This window comes from Podarcis pityusensis (genome assembly GCF_964106645.2).
Source record: "Podarcis pityusensis genome assembly, chromosome: 4".
Taxonomy (NCBI): Eukaryota; Metazoa; Chordata; class Lepidosauria; order Squamata; family Lacertidae; genus Podarcis; species Podarcis pityusensis.
This window is the reverse complement of record NC_138027.1, coordinates 65,729,547-65,756,434: the sequence shown is the minus strand read 5'-3', so window position 1 is coordinate 65,756,434 and position 26,888 is coordinate 65,729,547. Positions and strand designations below refer to the sequence as shown.

The following is a 26,888-nucleotide window of genomic DNA, read 5'->3' as shown; positions in this document are numbered from 1 at the left end:
GGTGTTTCTGTCTTTTCTCAGGTACCAATGCATTGTCAAATGGACTGTGGGGATAAAATAATTAAATGCTATTAGTTCAGTACACAATTATCCATTGTCATGTATGAAAATCGTAATTGTACAAACAAGCAGTGGGGAAAAGTACTTTTCTAATCCTTAATTCCAGTAAGCAATTGCGAAAATCAGAGATTCCTATAACTGCCATACTTTTTGGATGAAAAGTTTTAAGTGTGTAACTCTCAAACTATGTTAATAATGTGATTTTCAATACATTTCAAGCTCCATTCCACAAAACTCCAACATGTTTCTTTCAAAATATTTTACCCTGCTCAGACAAACAAGAGATCTGAGTAGCAATAATAAACACATAATATGTAAAAATATCAAGTATATCAAACATTATTATAGAGGAAAGATATTTCATCCTTTATCTGATGCTTAGATATTGGATTCTTAATACTACATACTTGGAAAAGGGGATTATTATTCAGATAATAGGCTTAATAGCATCCAAAAAGGTCGCATTATGCAGGTGTTTTTTAAACAAAAGGTGGATGAATAGGCTTGGGCCACGCAAACAAGAAAACATTCTCTACAAAAACCTACAGTTTATTTCCTGAGTTTCACTTATCCATAAATAAAAATGTTTTCACATGATGCTCTCTTCCTGAATTTTCCACATTTGCTTAATTTATACAATTGTAGTATACACTTCCGTGCCATATTTACATCATTTAAAGAACATTTGCAGGGGCATGCTAAAACTCTGTGAGCAGAGAATTCTGATAAACTCTCACCTATCACATGACTGCTTCGGCCTGCTGCAGTTGTGGCAGATTGCCATCAGCTTAAGTGGCTGCCATGCTCAAAAGGGTCATGCAAAGAGCTCCTGAGATGTGACCCTCAGCTGTCACCACTTCCTTGACAGGACATTTTCAGAGTCAGAAAAGGACAGTTGGCCACAGAGCCGTCTTTCCCATAGGGGTTAGTGGTCCATTGCGCCAGGGCGCCGGCCTCTTAGGGGCGCCCCAGCAAGTGGGGGAGCTGCATGGCTTTGCCAGCGGCCTCCCCTTTCCCTGCACCCGCCAACTGCGCCTCACCAACCATATGGCTGGCGGGTGTGCAGCTTGCCTCCCAAGTCTCCGCAGGAGGAGAGCAATCCCTGGAGTGGCTTAGGACGGAAGTTGCGCCCGCCAACTATATGGCTGGCTGGCGTGCAGCTCTCTCTCTCTCTCGCCCACCTGCCCTGTGGGAAGAGGGAGGTGGGCGATGGAGAGGGGGAAGCAGAGCGCAAGGAGGAGGAGGAGGAGGAGGAAGGAAGAAGAAGAGAGGTGCCCCCCCGACTTGCCCCTTTTCCTCCTCTAGCTGGCCGGGGAGCCTCCACGCTGGGTTTGCAGCCCTGCTTGCAGGGTCCCCCTGCCCATCCTGTTCAGCTACATCTAGCCTGAGCCATGAGTAGCAGCAGCTGCTGCCCTGGTTTCTCTCTCCCCCCCAGAATCATGCCCTGTGTTTAATGTTACAGGCAACTCTATCCTGGGAAAGGGAAGCCTCCTGCCTTCGCTTTTCTTCTTCTTCTTCTTGGGGGGTGAACTCCTTCTCTGCCCCCCCCCCACCAACAAGGTCCCTAGGGGTTGTAAAGCAAGCCAGACCATTTAGCACCGACCCCATTCATTCCAGCAGCTGGCCATCACCCACTCACGCTAAGCCCTGCGAAAAATATCACTATTATTATTACTAGTATTACTACTACTACTACTGCCCTCCACCCGTAGATATCAGGGCAGCTCACAGCCTGAAACTATGGTCCTAAGCACATGCTAAAAACTAGAACAAAGGCAAACCAAACCAAGCCAGCAACGCTCCTTCTCCCTTATTTGTGAAACAAGCCTGTTAATTGCCTATCCAACTAAGATCAATGCAAGCTAAAAAGCCTTGCAGGGGGTTGGGCTAGATGACCCGCAGGGTCCCTTCCAATTCTACGTTTTTCTGAAACACACACACACACAACTCAACTATGGTCCCTCTCCAGTCTTCACCCCAAGCAACTGTGTGTCAGCCTTGCTCCCCAGAAAGCCTTGTCTTGCTACCTGTGGTTTTCGGTCTCTCATCAGCCCCCTCCCCCCAATCTATTCATATTCCTTTCTCCCTAATCTCCAATATTACATTTTCCTCTGGTTGAGACTTAAATGAGAAAGCGCTAATTCCCAACTGCGTTTCTTGCTGCAGTCCTACTGTCTACTCAGAAGTAAGGTCCTATTAGATTCAGCAGGGCTTACTCTCAGGTAAGTGCAGTTAGGGCTGCAGCCTTTGTGACCCACGTTTTGGGTCCTTTTTAGGTTCAGGATGTCACTGCTTTACACCCACACCCACCCTCACCCCACCCCCCACAATATTTAAAAACGTCAGCTTTGTACTTAAACACAAATTGGCTGGGAACTTCATTGTGTGTGTCTTTATTAATTTATTTAAAGAACAACAAACTGGTGATTGCTTTAACTTTTTGATATGTGGTGATTTGAATCATGAGGATGAATTAGAAGAACTGCTGAGTCTTGAATGAGTCTTGCTTTGGAATTGAGGACTTCATTAGTTTTTCTTCTGCCTTTTCGTTTTATTTTGTTCTATGGGCTTGTTAGAGATAATGCGTAAGCGTGGTGTCAGCTCCCTAAAAAAAAGGTCAATAACTCTGGGGAACTAAAAGGTCAACAACTTTGGGGTCCTTCCCCCCTTAAAAAAAGGTCAACAACTAACTCGGGGGGCACCAGAGGGATCTTTGCACCACAGCGCCGGATATCCTTGTTGGCCAGGCTTTCTCCTAGGGCCTCATGCATTATAAAACATCGAGAAAGTCAGTGTCTTATGACCTTTCCATACTTACCATTCATACTGGCACAGTTGCTGTGCATCCGACATTTTTAGGAGTGAATTTGTAGCTGACTGTCCACATCTTTGGTCACACGTTGCTGTTATTAGACAGTGTGTGAGCGCAGGGTTTACACTAATGGTAGATTGTGCCCAGATTGATAAAAGTTCTGTAATGTTAGGCAGATCCTTTATGTGCCCTTGTGTTCTTCCAACCAATAAATGTTGGCAGTTATGAGCATGTGCATGCAGTCAGCACTTCAGCATGTTATTGTTTCTATTTAATGCCTAGTATTCCAGAATTCTAACCTTGTGGGAGTACAGTAGATTAGAAAACCGACTACTTGCCTGCCTGAGCGAGGGCAAACCTGGTTATTTTTTCTGCAGCTAACGATTGCTGTCACAGGCAGTACTTCAACTCAGGACCATTGTCTCTACCTGCCATATCTCTTGCCTGAACTGAGCTCGCAAACTGACAGCTTGCGCTGATGGGAGGGAAGCGGTGCAAAATAGAACCAACCAATCTTCATCCCTTCCATGCAGAAACTAGGACGATGCTTCAACACATGCCACACAAATGAAAGTATTGAGTACCCATCTGGCTCTTTCCCAAAAATCTGGGGGGGGGGGGCGGGTTGCAGTAGAAGAAGAAGAAGCAGGTTTCTGAGTATGTTACTCTGGAATACTAGCTGAATAATGACGACATTGTGCGGTGGCATGCCAAAAAATCCGAAAGAGCCAGCAACTATACCACTATAAATGGTAAATGTGGAAAGCTTCTTACTGCCCTATTGAACAATGTTTTAGCTGCAAAGTTTTAGTTGTGCTGTTCCTACTTTATAAAAAGGTAGGTATTATTTCTTAAGGTATTAATAAATTAAATTAATTAGAATAGGAATATGGAAAGCAAGTTCGTCTCCCATCCAAACAAAGATTTCTGTTTCTCCCCGGTCAACATTACTTACTTCCAATGTGTCTCCATCACTTTCTCCTTCCAGTTCCAGAGTACTTCCTACAACATCTGTTAAGATCTCTTTAACCAGACTACAAAATCTGTAAGCAATGCACACCGCACAATTAAAGGCATAAGAGTATCTTGCTTTTCTGCTCAATTGTATGATACTTATGATTCATGTGCAATGCAAAGCAATACATCTGCCAACATTCCTTTTCCTTTTCCTCTTCAAAATCACTATTGCCTCATGCTGTTGTGCTACAGCTTTTTTTAATGGATACTGAAACCCCTTATAAATTTATCCCTTATAAATCTGTAATTCAAATGTAACTTTTGGACTGTTTAAATTACTTTAAATCAGCATTAGCCCAAGACATTTTGCTGCCTGAGATGGATTCCAAATGATGTCCTCCATCCCAGTTCAAAGACCAACGCTTTCACCATGCTGTCAATTCCTACCTTCACATATCCTGATCATACTAAACAAATTAAGATCAATTTAACCTGTGATATGGTAGGGCCTTTATAAATGAACACAGGAAAGAAAGGAATGTAGAAAACAAATATGAGGAGCGATATCCAATTGCATAAGCAAATGCAACAGGCACTTCCCACTTCCACAGTATTCCAGAGCAAAGTGTATTTTATGTACAGTATTTGCACTGAATATGATGCAGTAGTTTGTGTGGCCACAAACAGGTGGCGCTGCAAACTACAACGTGACGACAGACTTCTGAGAACTGTTCACTTGCTGCTGGGCTATCACAGCAGCATTGGAGGGTGAAGAGGAGGGAGTTGGGTGGCCCGGCAAACGAAATCTTTGCGAAAATACTTCTGGGTTTACAAGGTATCCCCCAACTATCGTATGTCTCATTTTGATAGTTAGGGAAAGCAATGCAAAGCTTCTCACCTGCTACACTGGCCCTCTGTAGAAAAGTAGATCTGAAAGTCATCAGAGTTGTCGTGGACATACAGAAAACAACACCGTTCGTCAAATTTAGATATGCTGTGGAAAAAGAATTACAATAAAGTTATGCTAAGCACAAGTGGCGTGGATGTGGGGGCAGAGGTATGAAGATGAAGGAACAAATGGAGGAGCTCAGCTCACACAGCAGTTCAGTTTTCCTTCTACCACTACAGAGTTTACAGAATCAAAGAGAGACAACAGCACAGTCATGGTTTTTTTAAAGCCTGCTTCGAACTGGAGATGACAAGCAATACAATTTGGGTGCCATTTATGAATAAAATGAGGAAATGATGATAAAAATGTGCAGAACAGATCACTAGGACAATGGAAACAACAGTCAGTCTGCATAGCAGGAAAAGTTAAGATCTGTGACCTTCAAAAAACCAGATATATGTATTGCCAGGGTGTTAATCATTCATTCATTCACTTATTTAGTTAGTGCCATTCCACTTATGAGTCGCTTCCAATGAAGCATCTCAAAATAAATTATCACCAGTATAAACAGATATAAAACAATTTCTTTTATAATAACAATTTAAACAATTTCATATATAAAAACCATTTCAAATCCAATATAAATACAGGGCAAGATAAAAATCTCCCCTTTAAAAAGCCTGTTGAAAAAGGAAAGTCTTCAATAAGTGCCAAAAAAATAATAAAGACTGCCCCTATTAGGATTTACAACACTGCAAAAACATAAATTACTAGCTCAGAACAAATAATTCATTGTTCTGCTTACTTTACTCTCTCAGGTTGATTACTAACACTCTTTTAAAGTCAGTTTCGAACAAAAAGTAAAGATATTTCCAGATTCTGTATAATAAAAGTGCATTTAGCAGTTCTTGTAAGGGGAGTCATAACAGGAGAATAATAGCATTACTTTCTCCCATGTCTGGTTTTTTGTTTTTTTTCAAATGACCTAAAATCCCTGCAATTCAAACTGCTGAAGTTTGCAGACAATGTTTGTCTAGTACTATATTCATGAGGCAGAAAAAATCCATACCAGCCTAGATGAGAGAAAGGAGAAAGCAATGACAATTTTCAAAAGCCATGGAAGAAACACTAATCAATATCCATCCAGTTTCCAATTTGCCAATCTAAATATAATATTCTGTAGAGAAATGTACGTGGAGAGAAAGATTAAACTCACTTTCTCACACTACATCTTTCAATGCTGTAACTTCAGCAATATAAGGAACATGTTATTTGAAAGTGGTGCCATTAAAAGACCATGAAAATATCAATTCAACAGAGGAGGGAGAAGGAAGACAAGAAGCAAAATATCCAAGCTACTATGCTGAGCAATGACTAAACTATATTATAGAGCCTGCACATTATGAAGAAATATTTAAGATGCCTCCTGCTTAGTACTACAAAAGAGGGGTAAAGTCCTTCATGTAAATTGAAAGCATTGGAAAATCACAAGAAAAAAAGCTATCTTCTTTACTCTCCCCAAGAACTAGCATTAGAATATACATATGACTTAAGGACACGGGTGGCGCTGTGCATTAAACCACAGAGCCTAGGACTTGCTGATTAGAAGGTGAGCGGTTCGAATCCCTGTGAAGGGGTGAGCTCCCATTTCTCGGTCCCTGCTCCTGCCAACCTAGCAGTTCGAAAGTACGTCAAAGTGCAAGTAGATAAATAGGTACTACTCCGGTAGGAAGGTAAACGGCGTTTCCGTGCGCTGCTCTGGTTCGCCAGAAGCGGGTTAGTCATGCTGGCCACATGACTTGGATGCTGTACGCCTGCTCCCTCAGCCAATAAAGCGAGATGAGTGCTGTACCCCAGAGTTGGTCATGACTGGACCTAATGGTCAGGGGTCCCTTTATCTTTACCTTTTTATGACTTAAGGAAGACAACCTATTTTATTTTCTATAAAAATGTATTAACCTAATTTTCAGTCGCAAAACAGGGCCCTAATGGAATTAATCAAATAAAACAACCAACAATAAAATAATGAAGCTCACTAAAAGAAACAGGGTTCATTGATCATTGAACTGTAGAGTTAGAAGGGGTCCTGGAGGGTCATTTAGTCCAACCCCCCATCAATGCAGGAATCTCAACTAAAGTACCCCAGACAGGTGTGCCAACTTGAATAAAATAGAGGGGTTCAGGTAAGCCCCACCCCAAATAATGGATCACATGACACGGCACACAAAAGTGTCCTTTTTTTTGCTCTTCAAAATGTGGCAACCCTAGGGGAAAGTCTACCTGCGGCATCACACCTTACACTATAGGGACAACCCTGCCAAAAAAATGGGCATTCTATACTATTGCTCTTTTATTGTGGAATGCCCTTCCCTTGGCCATACATGAAGCAGCAACCATTTGTTGCTTCAGATGTCTTGTAAAGGATTCTTTAGGGATAAAGAACTAAGGAATATTTATACTATATTTCAAGGAAACAGCTTTCACATCTGGGGAGTTGGGTGGGATATAAAGGATACCCAAACTACATCGTTTGCTAGCATTGGTGGGAAAACACATATACATTCTTCACATATCCCTAAGGCAAAATGAGGCATGCAAGTAAAACAAAAATAAAACCATTTCAAGGACACCAACCTTATTCCTCTAATAGAAGAAGCTGTAAAATTCCACTCATGAATCTGTTTCTGCAAATGGGTAAGAACACAGATGGTTTCAAAGCAAGATTACAAACCATTATCATCACATCACAAGGATGATCTCAGTCTTTGGGCACCAATATTTTGCTTTCAGGCAGCATACAGCAATATTAGCAAGGTTGCTTTTACCCCCCCCCCAAAAAAGTAGCAAGATAAAGAAGGGACACAACACTAGGCCCCAACAGCAACACATTACTCCTTGCCATTGCAGAACGAAAATGGTCTTCCTAAATTTCATGACACTATGAATTTCCTTTCAATTGAAAGTCTGATGTCCATCCTAATGGCATTATGCCTTAATTTGTGGAAATGGCTAGGCTCAGTGAATCCAAACATCCCCCTGAAAGGGAGGGGTGTGTGTGTGTGTGTGTGTGTGTGTGTGTGTAGCTCCTTCAATCCATGTCAGAAAGAATAATCACAAAGTCATGAAGTATGCTGCGGCAAGCCTGCAGAAATGCTTACCTAAACTGTCTACAGGGCTACCTATTGGCTTCTCGTGTATGACCACGTATCTGAGAAGAATGCTCAGATGATCTGATCCACAGTCCTTGGTTCACTGATAAGCAAATATGTACATTAGCTAGAGCAAAAATAAGGACAATTTGATTGCTGGATTTTGTGGCTTAGCAGCTGTGACTCCTGGACAGAGTGGGTTGAGAAGCAGTGTTACATTAGTGCTGAAGAATATTCATGTCATGTACTGCGTCATACTGAGTGTATCATTTGTACAAAATCTAACATTTTCATAACTCGAAAGCGAAGGGCTAAATCATTGAAACCAATTCACAGTCCTCCTATTTTCCTGCTGTAGATCTAAGAATGAAACGCATTCTTCCACCCCCCACCCCCCACAAGGATGGTTTATCCTAATGAGAATTCTGGTATCAGAATTTTTATGAGCATCCCAAATTTCATAAGTTCTCAGTGGAATGTGTGATACAGTGGTGCCCTGCAAGACGAATGCCTCGCAAGACGGAAAACCCGCTAGATGAAAGGGTTTTCCGTTTTTGAGTTGCTTCGCAGGACGAATTTCCCTATGGGCTTGCTTCGAAAGACGAAAATGTCTTGCGAGTCTTGAGATTTTTTTTCGCTCCCCCCCCCTTTTTCTAAGCCGCTAAGCCGCTAATAGCCTTTTAGCAGCTAAGCCGCTAAGCCTTTAATAGCCGCTAAACCGCTAATAGCGCTAATCTGCTAAGCCGCTAATAGGGTTGCTTCGCAAGACGAAAAAACCGCTAGACGAAGACACTCGTGGAACGGATTAATTTCGTCTTGCGAGGCACCACTGTACTGTAATAAAATAAAACAAGAAGGTTAAGACATCATATATCTAATTCTGTATAGCCCTGTATAGCCCTTTCAACCCAAAAGCATGGTAGTATGAAGTGTACTGAGACCAGGTGTGCAAACGCCCCGCACTCCCACTATACCCCTAACCTGCCCAATCACAGGGAGGCTTCCAAGCACATTCAGCTGAATTGGCTTACAGTACAAGCCTCCTTCTGGAGGAGACTCTTGAGAGTCCCATGGACTGCAAGGAGATCAAACCTTTCCATTCTTAAGGAAATCAGCCCTGAGCGCTCACTGGAAGGACAGATCCTGAAGCTGAGACTCCAGTACTTTGGCCACCTCATGAGAAGAGAAGACTCCCTGGAAAAGACCCTGATGTTGGGAAAGATTGAGGGCACAAGGAGAAGGGGACGACAGAGGACAAGATGGTTGGATAGTGTTCTCAAATCTACCAGCATGAGTTTGACCAAACTGCGGGAGGCAGTGGAAGACAGGAGTGCCTGGCGTGCTCTGGTCCATGGGGTCACAAAGAGTCGGACACGACTAAACGACCAAACAACAACAACACAAGCCTCCTTCAGATCTTCCCATTTGACACAGGAAGGTTAGAGGTGGAGTGTTTGTGCCTGCATGTGCTCACACGTGATCTCTGTCATGCTTTGTGCCCATGTGCTTTCATGCTGAACAGACGAAAAAGTTTGTATGATAATTCATTTCCCTGGGGCTTAAGGCTGGCTCCCTGTTATTAGTACCTCAGTTTTTCCATCTACGGGACAAAGAAGATACTTATGTGCATTGTGTGACATTTTTGTGAAGCCTCTTTTTTTAAAAAAGAGTTGTATACAAAGAAGCCAAGATGCGATGATCAGAATTTCTAGAGGGAAAGAAGAAATTCACCATTGGTCTTACCACTTCTGTTGGAGACACGTGCCAAAGGGAAACAGTTCTTTCTTCTGCTTCATTGTTGATTGAAACATACGCAGGCTGGTATACCTTAGTTGGCTCTATCACCAATACCTAAACGAAGCACACACATGTTCAGTGAAACCTAACTAGATCAGTGACACATCCTTACAGCATTGGAATGCTAATTATAAGGCTGTTGTCCTAAAAGGCAGGAGTAGCCAACATGGCAGCCTTCAGACATTGTGCATTACAAGTCGCATCCATCCCAGCCGGCATGGCCAACAGCCAGAGATGGTGGAAGTTGTAGTCCAACAACAACTGGAGGACACAATGTTAGTTACACCTGAACTAGGGAGTAAATCCCATTGAACGTGTGCTGAAAATTTGTTCACAATTAACACTGCATTTTCTTCTTGGCTGTGGATCAAACTATTTATTTAATCAGGTCTCATACAATTTCTTGTACTCTTTCCTTCTTGTATATTATATTCTTTTATTCATTTGCATTAGACTGCCTCTTGTATCAAACATCCATTTATGCTCAAGCCACTTGTGTACTGTTGTTGTTTTATTTTTTTTAAAGACAATGAATTACATAGTGATACGATTACAGAACACATTTTTCTCTTAGAAAGTTTCCCACTTCCAACTGGCAACCCCTACAGATCAGCAGCAAAAACAGCAAGCAATAACTGCCACCGAGGTCCACTCCCTACCAAACAGGACATGCCAGCTCTGTTCTACTTGGCAGAAAACACTACATGCAGCTTGGGCAGATTTACTTGTCACTTGATTCTAGTTTACATGGTAGCTCCTAACACTAGGCCACAATTTTCTGTTACTAATAGTGCGATTCTAAGCCTGTCTACTCAAAAGTAAACCCTGATTAGTTTAACTGGGCTTGCTCCTAGGCAAGTGTATACAGGATTTTAGTCCAAATTAACCAGATATATAAGCTCTGCGCATTACAGAGACTTACTGGGAATCTCAAGCCATTAGTTGTTTCTTTAGTTGCCTCAAAAATGATATCTAACCAGAAGTTCAGTCTCTCTTGTCTAGGAGAATGTTCTATGGTGAGTTTCTTGAACCGCTGTATTAACATCAGGTTCTGAACCAATGACTTCAAATACCTGAAACACATGCATAGAATCAATAATTAAACAACCAAGAACAACAGTATTTACTCTAAGTTAATGACACAACAAGCCTTTGCTAGAATATTAGAAGTCTACTTGAAAATCAGAAGTCCTGAAAATGAAAACATAGTTATTTAACCATCATGCAAAGAGTGGTGATGGTGCATGGAGCATTGGAGAACTTAATGAAGTCCAATGGGGTGTGGGGGTGAGGGCAGAGAGCAGGAGATGTAACTACGCAAATTGTAATATGTGATGATACATACCAAATGGGTGGTTTCAGTTTAAACAACCTCTCTGCTGCTTGCACTGCTTTACCAATGTCATTGGCCAACATGCTTACACTGAAGAACTGCCCGACATCCCAGTAATTGTTCATTTTTTCCAAACTCCCTTTTCTTCCCAACAAACTGTTCAATCGCACACCTTGACAAATTCACATAAAAACAGTATGTTACAAGGGAACACAATGAACCTCAAAGACTGTAAAGATGATAATGTGTGTTGGTAATCATGGGAAGTATAACCTCTAAGAGTATTAGGTAGACAAAAACTACACAAAGGCACATTAAAGGACACATTCATGCCATACATTTAAAACACTATGATATACTTTAAACAGTCATGGCTTCCTCCAAAGAATTCTGGAAATGGTGGTTTGTTAAGGGTGCTGAGAGTTGTTAGGAGACCCTCTATTCCCCTCTCATAGCTACAGTTTTCAGAGTTCCCTCTGAAGAGGGACTGTTAAACCATTCTGGGAATTGTATCTCTGGAAAGGGAATGAGCATCTCCTAACAATTCTCATCATGCTTAACAGACTACAGCTCCCAGAATTCTTTGGGAGAAGCAATGGCTGTTTAAAGGTGGTATGATAATGCTTTAAATGTATGGAGTGAATATGGCCTAAATGTCATTGGTGGGAAATAAATTGCATTCTTCATATGGTCAAAGATACTAGTCATGGACCACTGCCCTTGAGGAGTTCATTCTAGGAACAGGTGCTTACAACTGATGGCAAAACACTTGTGACATGCTTCACAGTGGGCTAAAACTACTATTCTTAAATACAGAATTCACTGCAACTTCAATTCAGAACAATGGATCCAAAGGTCCAGCTCCACAACTGGAAATTTCCTTCATTCAATTGGACCTTTGGATCCAACCCTTTATGTATCTGACAATAATTAATAACCCTACTACTGCTGCAACAAGTTTTTGTTTTTGTGTTGTTCACCTATTTTCCTTAGTTCCATGGAGGTTTCAAACTGCTGCCCTGCAACAATCAGCAGGACTGCAAGGTTAATCCCAGAATACAGAGTTGACTGGAGCTCAAACCCTTTACGATACCTGCAGAGACAAGATTTAACAAACTGAAGAAGATACTTCCAAAGAAAAACATTTGAAGTTTCTCAGATCACAATAAAGAAGGCATGGTTGCAAACTATGGAAATGTGAATGGATTTATTTGTGTTGTTGTTGTTGTTGTTGTTCCAATTAATCTTATCTAGAAAGACAGGAGCTCATGATTTAATTGGGATTTAATTTTCTTCCCTCTCCCACAACATGAGAACTCGGGGTTAGCTGGTGAACCTGATTAGCAGCGGATTCAGGATGAAAGATGTCATTTTTTTCATGTAACAGATGATTAATTTATAGAATTCACTGCCATCAAAAGTCGTGATGACCAGTAGTCTAAACAGCTTTAAAGTCAGACAGGTCAGTTAAATTTATTTGCTAAAACTTAGTCATCACAAAAACACAGAAAATCAAATTGAAAAATATATTCAGCACACTGGATCTCATTTTGTGTGATAAATCCATTGGGCAGCTAGAGCAAACACAGAAATGTTATATGTCATGGGCAACATCTAAAAATATCCACCTGCTTGCACAACAGAATCCCCTTATGCAATGGGACTTCCTGTTTCTCTTCTTCCCCACTCCAGATCAGACTTTGAGAGTACATGGTAGAAGAGAGGAAGATGAAGCCCTGTTGCACGAGTGAATACCCACAAGTGCTCCATTGGATCTCACCCAGTATCTTGATTCCTATCGTCCAATAAATAATAGATTTTCTCTTTCAAAAAAGAATCTCTTTCATAAAACTTTCTTTATGAGAATTATGTTTATGATTTTCTCTCCAACCACAAATGAATGAAAAGAATTTATAGTTTTATCTCCCCTCTAAATATGCTCTGACCATAGTCTGAAATTTCAAAACAGTAGCTTCCTCCTCATTGCGACTCTACTTCTGGAAGACTGTAATAAGATGTAACAGAATACTAAAATGGTAAGAATCGCATAGTTTTAAGATAATATCTAGATAATGAAAGGTCCTATTCTTAACTCCCGTCCAACAAGAGGCTGGCTGGTAAGGAACTTGTGAAGTACTTTGCTTTCCATTTCATAATTACACAGATACGGTAAACACTTTGCCACTCCTCTTACCATTCAATGGCTGTGTCCCGGCTGCTGGTGTCTTTACAGTCCGAATCCAGGAAAATGTCCTTGTAGATTCTCCCACACAAGCAGAACATGTCAGGTGCTGGGCGATCACATGTCTGCAAGACCTGCAGCATCACTTGCAGTGCCTTCCCCCGGTCACCTGTGTTGTTTCTTCTGAAATTCAGACAGAAAATCACATGAATAAGCTTGTACAAAGAACCATGTATTTGTATTTAACACAATTTATAACTCTGTCAATATGCACTAAATGTGGGATTTGCCAATGGTGTGCCCATGAGCACAATGGTCTCCCTTGGTGCCCACAAAGCCTCTGAACTCTCACCACTCATGCACTGCCTCCTTTGTAATGAGAGTAGTTATTTTCCTCTCTCTCTCATAAAGCATATAAAAGATGGAAAAGGAAGCTGGAAGAATGATGCTCTTTCCCACTTCCTCTTCCAGCTCTATGTGCATTTCAAGGCTCATATTAATTCTCCTGGATCTGACTTTTTATCAAAATCCCTCATAAAGATGAAGTGTGTACACATACTCTTTCTGTCCTAGGGGTTGAGGGAAAACAGATCAAGGAAGAGGGAAGAGAAGTGGCCAGAGTAGGTAGAAACAAAAATCCAAATGTCCCCTCAGGTGAAAAAAGATTGGTGACTCCTACACTAAATACACACAATAATTTCACTAAGCAACCTTAGTATGAAACTGTGTATACAATTTCTGTTGGAGCTTTCCAGAGCTCTAGATGTGACATTCTGGATAGATTTTACACAAAAGATATGCAACTACATACAGTGTACGTTCTGTCTCTGCTCTTTTCCTCTATACACTGATAAGTCTTCTAAAATCATGTCCTCTGCCATCCTGAATTGCCAGAAGTCAGATGAGTAGCAGCTATATTCAAACTAACAGAATGATTAGTTTGAGGTTAGTTTGTCAGGTTGTACACTTAGACAGGAAGAACCAGCTGCACAAATATAAGATTGAGGACACATGGCTTGCTAATAGTACATGTGAAAAGGATCTAGGAGTCTCGGTGGACCACGAGCTTAACACAAGTCAATGGTGTGATGCAGCAGCAAAAAAGGCTGCATCAACAGAATAGTGTCCCACTCATGGGAAGTAATACTCTCTCTCTATTCTGCCTTGGTAAGACCGAACCTGGAGTACTATGTCTGGTTCTGGGCACCTCAATTTAAGAAGGATATTCACATGCTGGAACGTGGGAGGGAAATGAAGATGATCAAGGGTCTGGAAACTAAGACTCCCTGTTGAGGGAGCTAGGTGTGTTTAGCCTGTAAAAGAGGAGACTGGGAGGAGATATGATAGCCATCTTCAAATATCTGAAGGGTTGTCATATGGAAGATGGAGCAAGCTTGTTTTCTCCTGCTCTAGAGGCTAAGACCAGGACCACTATGCATTGCATCGGCGACAGCAGGTGGCACTTTCAATTATCTACCCAAAATGAAACAAAATTCAGTTCTGGCTGGAAAACATTACCAGCTGTAAACATTTATCATACAGTATTAGTACATGAAATGCAACCACACTATTTACAAATTACCTATGCTATGTTTTATTTGAAAATATTCAGAAGCAAACATTGCAGCACAAAGCTTGCTATGCTTAAGTAAGCAGAATAATTCCTTTCAATGATAAATTCAGACATGATGCAATTTTCAACCGACAAGGCAATTCTTGTTATGAGAGCTTTAATACTGGATACAGTATACTGCCCAAACACACAAATACTTTCCCCTACAGTGATGTACTTTGTTGTCATACGCTGTCAATATCAATGATTACACATTTAAAGCAGCTTGATTAACAGGAGAAACAAAATATTCTCTTAAACATTAAAAAAAATACGGGGGGGGGGAATCAAAAACCAAAAAATGAAGAGAACTATGCAAAACAGCAGCACTGGCAGCAGAACAAAATAATTGAAATAGAAGCTTCACACATGCTCCATGCCAGAGTAATCTCACCAGTACACACCACCATCTAAAGCAACACAGTGCCAAACACACAGCTACATAACCACGCCCTCCCTCTCTCCCACCCAGGTAGGCCTTTACTCTCTGCCATTTCAGTCTTTCATACTTATTGTTATTAAGCAAAATTATAAAACACAAAAAGTTAGAACATAGAATCCCACTCTCAGCAGCAAAAACACAGTTCCAGTTACCACCCAATACTGTAACACATCGCTCACTTTCTCCTACTGGACAATAAATTCAACAATACAACATTAAAGAGGGAAGTGGTTAGTCGGGTGACCCTGAAGAGAAGACACCAAAAGGAAAATTAAAAGACACTTATCCCGTGTTAGCCACTTATCCACTGCAGCAGCTGTCTTATCTAGCCTCTGGGCTGGACACAAGTCAACTAGCTGCAGCTGTTAAGAGTTGCATGTGAGAAACAACAAAAGGTGAAAGCTGTGAGACTCATTTTGCATGGGGAGCTGCAACTCCCTCACTACTCTGTGATCCATTACTTGTGTGCTTCTCTCATACAAAATATTGCAACTCTTTAAAGAGGTTCGAGCTTATACGTGAACCTAAAAGCCCGAACTACATTATCATTATCTGAACTTAATGAACTAACTACCCATTTTTTGGAATGCTGCCTCAACTTTATCTGGATGGCTATGAAAGGGGTGCACAAAAGCAGCAACTGTACCTATTCCTTGCTTATTATGAATGATACAAAAATAAAACTCAAAGCCTGTGTTACCAGGAAAAGAAAGGTATGTACCAAGATTAGTTTTGGAACAGCATGGAATACAGCTGAAATTTAAAAAGAAGATAGCTATTTATCTGCTCTCAAAAGGTGACTGAGTTCTTCCTGAACCCATGTTGTCAGAAGAGCTAAAAATATTATAAAAATTGCATACAAGTCACTGAGCATGCCCAAAGTAGGCTTTAGATCCCAGCCTATACCATATATTACGCATGTGCATATTGTTTAGAAGCTCTGAGAAGTTCCTCTGAAACAACATGATCACAGGAACCTTGTTTGTCTTCCTTTATAGGAAGTTGTTTGACTTCCCTTATGGGATTTTTAAAAAATCTTGATCTATTATGGTGCACCAAAAGGTGTTTCTTCTCTTTAACTACTCAACACCTTTTGTTATTGGAAAAGCTTTGGGGTGTTGGCTTAAAGGGCGCCTGTTGTCAGTCCTGGCAGTGACTCTGGCCATCCTTCATCATGTTCATGTACTGACAATATTTAGGCTATGACTTCAGCCTTGAAGCACCTGTCACCAGCAGTTTACTATCCAAGTTATCATTTATAAACATGACCTCTGTGCTGTATTGCACAGTAATGAAAATGCAGGACAGCTGAGCCTATAATAAGTATGATGAAACCATTCACAAAGTAATTGGCGTTTAAAATAAGCACACACTTGTTACGGAAGGGGGGGGGCATGTCTTCTTCACTACAATATATTTGCTCAATTTCTCTAGGACTCCATCACCCCTCCCCTGTCCTCCATAATCTCTCAAGTAATCCTGTCAAAATCACTCTGCCAAACCTTTCCTCGGGCAATGCCAGGTGACAGACTATGCGTACATGGACCATTGTCTTCTCAGGATGTGCTTATCTGCGCATATCTCCAGCTCTGCATATTCCCCCCTCCCTCCTCCATATGTTAATCCAGTGTAACCCAACCTCTCCTTAATGTATTCATGATGTAATCTGTGTAACCCAACCTTTCCTTAATGTATTCGTGATGTAACTGGGATGTATTTTGCACTGTATTCTGGGACATGGAGGGAAATTTCAAAAGTTCATGTCACCCCTTTCTCTCTGTTCAATCTCGCCTTGAACCTGTTGCGCAATAAACTTGGATCTTCTGCAGTTTGCTCCTGCGTCCGGCTGAGCTCATTTTCTTCCGCAGGGACCCACGGACTTAGTCCGATGAGCTGGGTGGCAGAGTAACCCCGCACCCAGATTTTTCCGTAACAGTTGGCGCCCAACGTGGGGCTTGCGGTTCTCCCGAGCTGCTGACTGGGGGCCCCGAAATCTTCAGCCGGCTCCGGGCCATTTTGCCTGGGAAGATCCTTTTGGACCCCCAGCCATCTTCCGGGCGGTAATCGAAAGCCCTAGGAGTTCAGCCGGGGAGCAAAAGAGGGATCCAGCCGGCTTATTCATCGATCCCGGGATCAACGTTGAAGACGCGTGAGTATAGGAAAAGAAATCCAGTGCACTGGTGGGAAAGGGGGTGGAATCTCCTGGCAACTGAATTCTCTGCCCTCCTCTCTATCGCTCCTTCTTGCCTTTCTCTTGGTCCGGTTAGTGAGAGAGACCGTGGACCGCTGCTCAACCCAAAAGGGGGGTTCTGAGCTCTATCTCTTTTCCTTAAAATCTCCAGCCAGCCGCACCAATTGGGAGCCCGAAAGTAAGACGGAGAGACCCGGCTTGGAAAGACAGCCGACTCTCCGCAACGGGCATCTCAGTTGAAAGCAAGGGGCTGGAGTTCTTCTTCCGAACTTCCCGAGCGCCCTTACGGAGGGGGCAGGAAGGGGTCTGGCTTTCTATCCCAATCCCAGCCGCACTGGTCGGTGCCACGTAACACGTGTATCGTGCGTGAGCCCGCTTCCAAAAGCAAGGGGGATTTTCAGTTCGAAATTCTATCAAGGGATCACCCGAGCTGGCACCGCATGGCGTGGGCGTCCAGTAGGGCCCCTTTTCCTGAGATGTGACGATAGGTAGGAGGTTGCCAGGAGGGATAGCCCATGAGGAATTGGGCAGGACCGGCAGAGTGGAAAGAGACCCCAGGTTATAGGAAATAAGGAAATAAGGAAATAAGGAAATAGGAAATAAGGAAATAGGAAAGGGAACGCAAGGAACCGGATAGCTAGAGCTCTCTAAAACCCACTAAGGAAGTTGCCAGGCAACTAGAAGCCCCTTCTCCTCTTTACTATACGTCCCTGTACTAAGCATACCAAACCCCTAGACATACCAATCCTAATCAACCCCTCTCTTTCCCCCTTCTCTATCCCAGACACACACCCCCCCAAAAAAAGAAGGAAAAAGCAAAAAAGCAACAACAGCAACGCATGCATCTATAAAGGGGTACCCAGTCGACCAAGCGTTATGAGCCCTACCAGTTTGATTAACTGGTGGTGTGTTTGAAGAGGCAAGGAGGCTCATAAAACCATGTGGGACCTTCCTACTAATTTCACTTAATGAAGCCAAAGGTAGTGGCCCAACTCCTTGCAATAACCAACTAAAGGATGAGAATATATATGTTTACATGTCGTCTGTTATGTGTGTTGTCTGTTAATACATATATGAGAATATGTATGTTTACATGTTGTCTGTTATGTGTGTTGTCTGTTCCTTCTGTCTCTGGCAGACTGCCTTTCTTAAGTGTGCATAGTTTAAACTGCAAGCTTGCTTCAAAATTTAAATCTAAGGAAGCCATGCTGGATCTTAGCAGTCCTAAATAAGACGAAAATTGAGAATGAAGTGTGCAAATGTTTACCCCACCTCTTGCTTTGCCCCAACTTTTGAGATTGTGAGTCTACAGTCTTATTTTGGAAGGTGCTGATAACCTAATGTTTCTGCTGCAAAAGCCTAGTTGAGCCAACTGCTCTCTCAAGCTAAAATGCAGTGTATGTACTTCATTAAGCATATGCCTATAAAAGTATGGTGTTCATTCTAAGAAAAAATATTTGAGTCCAGTTTTAACTTTGATTTGGTTGGACAGAAGAGTTATTGTAAGGCTCCTGATATCAGTCTCTATAAGACTTCATGGCCTCTTTTGTTAGAAAATGCCCCCCCTCCCCCTTGTTTCACTCTGCCTCTTTCAGTTGTTTTCTCCCTTCTTACTTCTGTGCCAGGTAAATTTACTCCCGAGTAAGCTTCCTTTAAAGGAAACTGCAAAGAGGGGAGGGGGGCAACACTTGTGTATTCCCTTAAAAAAAATCAAATCTAGGGCTGCTTTAACTGTGCTTTATAAGAGATCCTCTCCCTATCTTACGAAAACTGTTCACTTCAATCTTCCTTAAATATCATTTCAAACTCACTCAAACTATCTCAAGATCTGCAAAAAGGGTTCTGTGTAAAGTTATGTACTTTTATTTTCCTCTTCCTTAGTACATGATAGGAGCATAGATGTTTCCTTTCCCAGCTGTAAATCTGTACTTAAATGTGTATGCCTCTTTGGTAGTACAAATCTTGCTGCGAAATCTTGCTGTGAACCCTATATTTTGGAGGGTTGGACTAGATGACCCCAGGGTCCCCTTTCAACTCTCCCGATTTGTGGCTGTGTGGAAGGACATGTGTCTGCAAGCATTGGAGGGTACTTCTTAAATTCTGGTGACGTGATGGAGTTGAAATTCAACCTAGCTTTGCTCTTTAGTTTTAAAAGGTGAGAGGTGAAGCCCAACTGGTAATATCAAGCATTTAAGTGATTACAGTGTTTATCATTTTGTCTATTATTTTAAAAAAAAAATCAAACTTATAAGTCTATTAAAAGTTTAAGCACATAAAAATTCATATAATCAAGTAGAATTAGCCTTGACCATCCATCCTGTAAATAAAGGGCAGTAAAATTTGTCTGCAAATGGTAAGGCTGAGAATGTTAAAAAAATCCTATGAATTCTAACTCTCTGGCCATTTTTACTCATAAATAAGAGAGCGGTTGATTGTTCCGCGAATGACCAGATAAAATGACCAATAATGATAGCCCTTTCCTGTACATAAAGGAAGCACTCCTGTTGCTTAGGCTGAAATTGCTAGCTTTGGTGAATACTTAAATTGCTGAGTTTCTCTTTTTTGTTGTTTTAAAATCTAACCCTATTTTTAAAATCTACTCCTTACCTTTCCCTTCCTTATTCTAATTGAGCCAAAAGATGCAACATTTTCAATGGTATAAAAGGTTTGCTGAGACATGAACTCTGCACATGCACAGAGGCTAGATCAGCTTTAAAAAAAAGAGAGAGAGAGCGAGAGAAAGGAGGGGGGAGAGAGAAGGTTTGGAGAGCGTGAAACCTATACAAATTTCCTTATGTAAAACTTGGAACCATTGAGGGAAATCATCCTTAATGTGTTTTGCTCCAGGGGCTACTTAAGACAATAGAGTTAAGTACTGGACATGCCAAATTCTTTTCACAGGTAAATATCAAAGCACTCCCACTGTGAGTTCCTCTTCTGAGTAGTCTCTCCCCCCCCAATGGGATTTAAATTTTATAACAGTTTTTTTTGTGTGTGTGTGTATGTGTATATGCCTATGCATTTTAGGAACAGCATTTCCTGACAAACCTCTCACATGAAATAATTTTCCCTTTCAACAGAGTGTCCTTTCTTTTCTCCCACAGCACAAATGATAATGAGGGGATGCAAACAGTGATTTAAATACTCTATAAAAGTAATTGCATTTGTTTTCCTTTTGTCTTTCTTCCCTTAAAGCCAAACAGTCACTTTCTTTCTGTTCAGCAAAACAAGTCTGAATCCCTGCTATATTAGTTGATTTCCTTCTATCTCTTTGTGGCTTTGACATTTTTTAGGTTACAAATAATCTGTTTTCCTTTATTAAGTTCGTTTTATCAGTTCTTCCATTATATATATGAAATTAATCGAAGCACAACCAAACATTGTTTGTGGAATGGTATTTGTTTACCTTTGTGCCTGAGCATTTCTTAATTCTGTCATTTTGGCTAGTGCAAGGTACTTGCACAACTTTAAATTGCCATTCATTTTTCTTGGTATTAACTCATTTCCCAGTATTCCACTATTAACATTACAGCTGATGTTGTCACATAATTTGGGATGTTAGAATGCCAAAACAGATTACTTCAGGTTACTTCAAGTTTCTTATTAATTGTGTGCCTTACCATTTATTTATTTTTGGTTCCTTATAGGTCATTTTGTGTGTGTGTGTTTTACTTTGGGGACATGTTCATCACATGTTGAAAGTCAGTTTCATGAAGTTCTTTTATTGGATAGCACATGGTGAATTTTAAGTTTTCCCCATTGTTTTCCCATTTCTTTTAGTCCAGTAGTAATCTGCATGGTTTTGATAATATATTTAATAATAATTCTTTTCTAAATCTGATGCCTTTGTGTCAAGCTTGTTTTCATCTGACTGGTAATCTGACAGAGATTTTCACAGGAAATAAAAATTTCCCTTTCAAACAGGATAGTGAAGAGAATTCGGACCCACATAAGCAAAATGTTTAACAACTTCCAATTGTGTTCAAATTAACAAAGGTTTTGTCCCTTCGTTTCTTCCACAGCCAAACTAAGTGAAGGAAATTAAATGTAAATGATTATAATATTCAAATGGATAAAATGCTTAACTATGAATTTGTATTTACAGCCTCCCAAGAAGAAAATTTTAGGATATTCTCTCCTTTCTTGACTATTATCTTCCTCCTTAAAAGAAAAGAAAGAAAAAAACAACAACTAATTATGTCTTCAGATCCTACAGGCCTATTTCCAAAGGATGCTTTGCGGGAGACCAAAATACTAAGACCATCTCCTCACCAGCTAAGCAACCTGCCAATGCATCACAGTGGCCACAACAATTTCTTCCCATAAAAGACTTGAGAAACTGACTAATTGGATTTTGAAGGAAATACCCTTGTGCCAAGTTTGGAAATACATGTAAAAGCAGCAAGAATTGCCTCAAGATCACATTATTGCCTCAAGATATAGTGTAGAATTAATACTTTGTACGTTTTGTGTATTATGTGTTATTATGTAGGAATGCTGAAGTGTGTCTGATAATGTGTTATCTCCACAAAGAAAATTTCTGTGTGTAATTGTTTCTGTATAATGTAGGATACATAACTATGAACAGCAGAAGGATATGGCTTACACCCAAGTTTTTCATGGAGGATTCCCATATATTACAATGCTTTCCAATAGAGCACACTATATTTAGATTAAGTCAACTGATGATCATATTTCCTTGTCCCACCTGGCACTCTGCAGAGTCCAACCTTCCCTACCTATTTATTTATGTATTTAATGTTTTCCTATACATGAAGTCCCCAGATTTTTACTATTTCTTTCTTTCTGTTCCAGAAAACTATTTCAAATCTTTTCTATGACTTCTCTGCATCTCTTGCAGATTCAGTACTGTCTTCAAGTAGCAATTGTTCTGTATTTATTTACTTATTAATCTTGGTTTTCCCGTATAGCTGTGAAATTAATCTAACCACAACCAAGTATTATTATCGGAACCATATTTTATCAGGTAGATTTGAAGCAACGCTCCTTATTATTTGAGATGTTTGATTAGGATGCCAGATGAAATTGGGTGTAGATCATGTCCCAAATTTTATTTATTTATTTGAGGACACGACTACCATATGTTATATTATTATTGATAACAAGAAACGTGTATATGCCTTGATGTAGCAAGAATGGTCCCTTATAGAGTTAAATTGACTCATTTGGACAAATGCCCCCTTAAAGAATGGCTTTGGTTTTAACATATTGGTTTTGAAAAGTTGAGAACCATGGGGCAAGATAAATTCAAATTGGACTCTACTGGAATTGGGCACGTGTATCCAGGCTGCAACTAGCTTTTGGTCCTTTAAGAGCAAGTGGACAACTTTCCATGAGTGCGAGACCAGAGCCTGCAATAATGAAAAATCCCATAGCTAAAGGCCAAGGCGAAGACCTCTCCCTCACGAGAGGTCCGCACCTGTGCCAGCTATGGTGAATGCCAGGCGACATGGTAAATTGAAAGCCCTGAGGGGATTCAACAGGATGTGTTACTGTACCACTATGCCGGTGTGAGACCACAGAAGAGCTAGCTTGGCACCTGAAAACACAAAAACGGTGGGGCTAAAAAAAAGCAAACTGCATTTTTTTCAGTCAGTAGTAGACCTTCCTGCTAAATGTAAAGCATACACCACTATTGAAAATGTTTCTCCCAAGAGCTAGGGTGCCACAAGTAATTTAGTAACAAAATACAACAGATGTTCTTTTATATAATACCCTATATCCAGCTATCTGCACTGCTATACTTGCAAATGACCGTAAGAGGCATGGCTTGCAAGTCCCTTTCAGGTTTGCATAAACCCACACATCTGGTACGGTAGATACCAAGTTATTATTTAGCGCATATATATAACACGCGTGTACATTGTATTCGTCCGTGTTGCTCCCTCTTTTGCTGCCCTGCTCAACCCACCTCCTTTCCATTAGAGCGTATTCCCACTCACAGGGAACGCCTACATTCACCGAGATTTAGGGTGCGGAGAAAAGATTTGCAAGTTCTTACAGAACTTTAATGCAAATCTATCTCCGAATGGGGGACTGTTACGGAAGGGGGGGGGGGCATGTCTTCTTCACTACAATATATTTGCTCAATTTCTCTAGGACTCCATCACCCCTCCCCTGTCCTCCATAATCTCTCAAGTAATCCTGTCAAAATCACTCTGCCAAACCTTTCCTCGGGCAATGCCAGGTGACAGACTATGCGTACATGGACCATTGTCTTCTCAGGATGTGCTTATCTGCGCATATCTCCAGCTCTGCATATTCCCCCCTCCCTCCTCCATATGTTAATCCAGTGTAACCCAACCTCTCCTTAATGTATTCATGATGTAATCTGTGTAACCCAACCTTTCCTTAATGTATTCGTGATGTAACTGGGATGTATTTTGCACTGTATTCTGGGACATGGAGGGAAATTTCAAAAGTTCATGTCACCCCTTTCTCTCTGTTCAATCTCGCCTTGAACCTGTTGCGCAATAAACTTGGATCTTCTGCAGTTTGCTCCTGCGTCCGGCTGAGCTCATTTTCTTCCGCAGGGACCCACGGACTTAGTCCGATGAGCTGGGTGGCAGAGTAACCCCGCACCCAGATTTTTCCGTAACACACTGTATTTTCATATTGTGGCGTAAACAATCTTAGGTAATTTGCCTATTATAAATAACTTGGGTTAGGCTTAAACCGAAGCTGTACTGTGATAATATACCCTAGCATGTATTGAGTACTTTAAAAAAAGAAATGAAAAAATTCAGAGTAATTCTTGATTTTTTACAGGTTTGTTCACTGTATTTTTTTTTTTAAGTCAATGAATCCCAAAAGCAATTTAACAATAAAAAATATCAACATTAAAACATACATAAATACATAAATACATTTTCTAAGCTAATCCCGATAAAGACTGGAATGAGAATCTTGCTTAAAAGGCTTGTTGAAAGAAGATCATATTCAATAAGTACCCCAAAAGGCAGAAACAAGGGTACCTGTCTGATATACTGTATACTGGGAGAAAATTGCAAGAGTATGTGGGGGTAGCATGCACTAAAAACCCAGTTCTTACACTGTATGGAACAAGCTTCCTAATGAGCTGGTTATCAGCTGGAGCCTCTCTCCTGCAGAGCACAGCGATCACTTAGAATATATGAGGGACAAGAGCACCATGGATTAAACTTACACTTTTAAATAAGAAGCTACATATACTTCAATTATCAGCCTACTAAGCAGAATGTAGTCCAACAGAGTCTGTAGGAGGATTTAAAATATTTTCTGGGGGGAATGGCGAAAGAGATACATAAGCGGTGGCTGGAAAGTCATCTGTTTAAGTAGAATGGATTGAGTGTGGAAATACACTGGGAATGTTTGGGTCACCTTCATGTAACAAATATCAGAGTCTGTGGTTGCAATAACAGTTTTAAGTTGAAGATGCCTTTGCACTAATGGAATAGTTACCTCTCTCTGTAAATGTATTCACATAGGAGTTAATCTTACCGATTCAGTGCAAATGCATAATGAAATTTGATATTGTGCTGATCAGCCAGATCACAAGTAGGGAGCATTTCCAGTGTTTCCACCAGCTTCACCATGGCATCATAGTCCTAACAGCAGTTTAAAGAGGTAACAGAGGAAAGCATTACTAACCAAAATTCATCCATCAAATGGTTTTTACTTATTCTGACCATGAGCAACAACTACTTAAAAAGATGTATAGCCTATCTCCTTGATACTTCCTTCATCCTAGGACAAGATCTGCTAGAAATATATTCTCTGCCTACAAGGAACACACACAACTCTACATGAGTCAGAATTTATGAACTAACACAATCCTGAATGGAATGCATCCTTGCCTGTGTTAACAAGCCACTTGCACCATTCCACTAGATGGCTGACATTGCTCTTTAAGCATTATTGCATTTCTAGCTGAAGGCAAGCATGCACTGCAATGGAAAACATTCTTTAAAGCAGTCTTACTCATAATCTCCTAGTGGGGAATTATAACCTGAAGGGTACTAAGTAAAATGAACACATTAAACTCAGATTGCAGGGTCAGATAGCAAGAAGTTATGTGGCTCATTTCCTCAACTTCCATATCTTGTTGACAAATATTATAGAAAAGGGCAGAAATATTTGCAGCAAATTAATGTAAATAAAACACTGATATCTAGGGTTGCAATATTTCAAACAGTGAAAATCAGGACACACATGTTGTTGGGGCCAAAGTTGTTGAGCGTTTTTGTGCTATTTTTAAGGAAACAGTCGTCATGAATCCAGATTCTGTAGAACCCAATGATTCTGAACTTAAGATCACCTTTAAAAAATATTTTTTAAAATGGGTAAAACCTTGATAAAATAACATTGGGGACATGTACTATGTATTTATGGTAAAAGTAACATACCTGGATATCTCGATATGACAGAAGTAAGTTGATTACAATGTCAGAAGTGAGGACTTCAGTATTATCCATACGAAGTTTAATCCTGGTCAGTTCCTTTGCCAGTTCTTCTCCTTGATACTTCTCTCTAGCTTTTCTAATGTCATTTAACAGAGTTTCCTTGTAATATGTACTAGAGGAATTAAGCATAGCAGGGAAAGCATTATTACTACATTAATTGTTATCTAGGGCTGATGAAATGTGACCACCAAAATATTAGACCTTGGTTTCTCTGAGAGATCCATCCTCGGAGATATGGAGAGGGATGCCAAATCTCTTTATTGAAAATTAATAAACATTAGGAACAGAAAGGTCTAATTACCTTAAAGGCCATGTGAACATGACATATCAGGAAGAATAGAATCATGGAGGGAATGTGCCTGATCCTACCCTGACAGTGAGCTCTGCATAGTTTTTGTGGGGGAAAAATGGAGGATGATACAAGAAGCCTAAATTACTGCATAGGCCCCAGCCACAAAGCTGTACCCATGTGGCACAGATTGGTGTGAAATAAACCTGTTTTTAAAGTAAAAACATAGAGGTAGGAGGCCAGAAAAGCAGGAGTGAGCCCATGTCCCTCTGCATATTCAGAAGCTAATTACACATTATGTTGATTGCTTGGCTTGTTGCCACATCAAAGGATTTTAAATTTGATACAAAGCATGTGGGTGGCAGGAGATTTCAGTCCATGCACTGCACTCAGCAACAGAACATCCCCAATTTGTTTTTTAGAATCACTAATAGCAGAACACAGGATCCATTTTCATCAGAAAAAAGGCTGGGGAGGGAAAGGTTAAACCTGCCATCCCCACACACAGCAAGACCAGTGTAAATCCCCCTCTGCAATGTGCCTAGGATTATTATAATTTAACCGCCATGCAGTTAACATCAACATGCATAGTTTCACCGTATGCATGATTTAGGAGGTGTGAAAAAGGACTTAAATCACACTGAATTTGTGGAGGGTAGGGATACAACCAGCAAGTATGATTTTTCTAACCAACTCTCCATTCCCCCACACAC

At 40.7% G+C, this 26,888-nt stretch overlaps 1 protein-coding gene and 1 long non-coding RNA gene across 7 annotated transcripts in view; one reads left to right on the top strand and one right to left on the bottom strand.

The window, feature by feature from the left end:
* MAP3K15 (mitogen-activated protein kinase kinase kinase 15) overlaps nucleotides 1-26,888 on the bottom strand; it is a 70,708-nt gene that overhangs the window by 16,299 nt on the left and 27,521 nt on the right. For 4 of the 6 annotated variants that reach the window (XM_081001579.1, XM_081001575.1, XM_081001577.1 and 1 more), the window contains 10 exons: nucleotides 25,830-25,998; nucleotides 24,925-25,031; nucleotides 13,192-13,362; nucleotides 11,978-12,090; nucleotides 11,010-11,169; nucleotides 10,587-10,737; nucleotides 9,599-9,718; nucleotides 7,353-7,402; nucleotides 4,728-4,823; nucleotides 3,828-3,915 (listed from right to left, as the gene is read on the bottom strand). In XM_081001579.1, the coding sequence (XP_080857705.1) occupies nucleotides 3,828-3,915; nucleotides 4,728-4,823; nucleotides 7,353-7,402; nucleotides 9,599-9,718; nucleotides 10,587-10,737; nucleotides 11,010-11,169; nucleotides 11,978-12,090; nucleotides 13,192-13,362; nucleotides 24,925-25,031; nucleotides 25,830-25,998 (1,225 nt within the window). The remainder of the gene's footprint in view (nucleotides 1-3,827; nucleotides 3,916-4,727; nucleotides 4,824-7,352; nucleotides 7,403-9,598; nucleotides 9,719-10,586; nucleotides 10,738-11,009; nucleotides 11,170-11,977; nucleotides 12,091-13,191; nucleotides 13,363-24,924; nucleotides 25,032-25,829; nucleotides 25,999-26,888) is intronic. The other 2 variants (XM_081001576.1, XM_081001578.1) reach the window with 1 other exon arrangement.
* On the top strand, nucleotides 16,603-23,941 carry LOC308475018. Its single transcript, XR_013985087.1, has 2 exons — nucleotides 16,603-16,903; nucleotides 23,739-23,941. It is a non-coding gene; the product is annotated as an uncharacterized lncRNA (long non-coding RNA).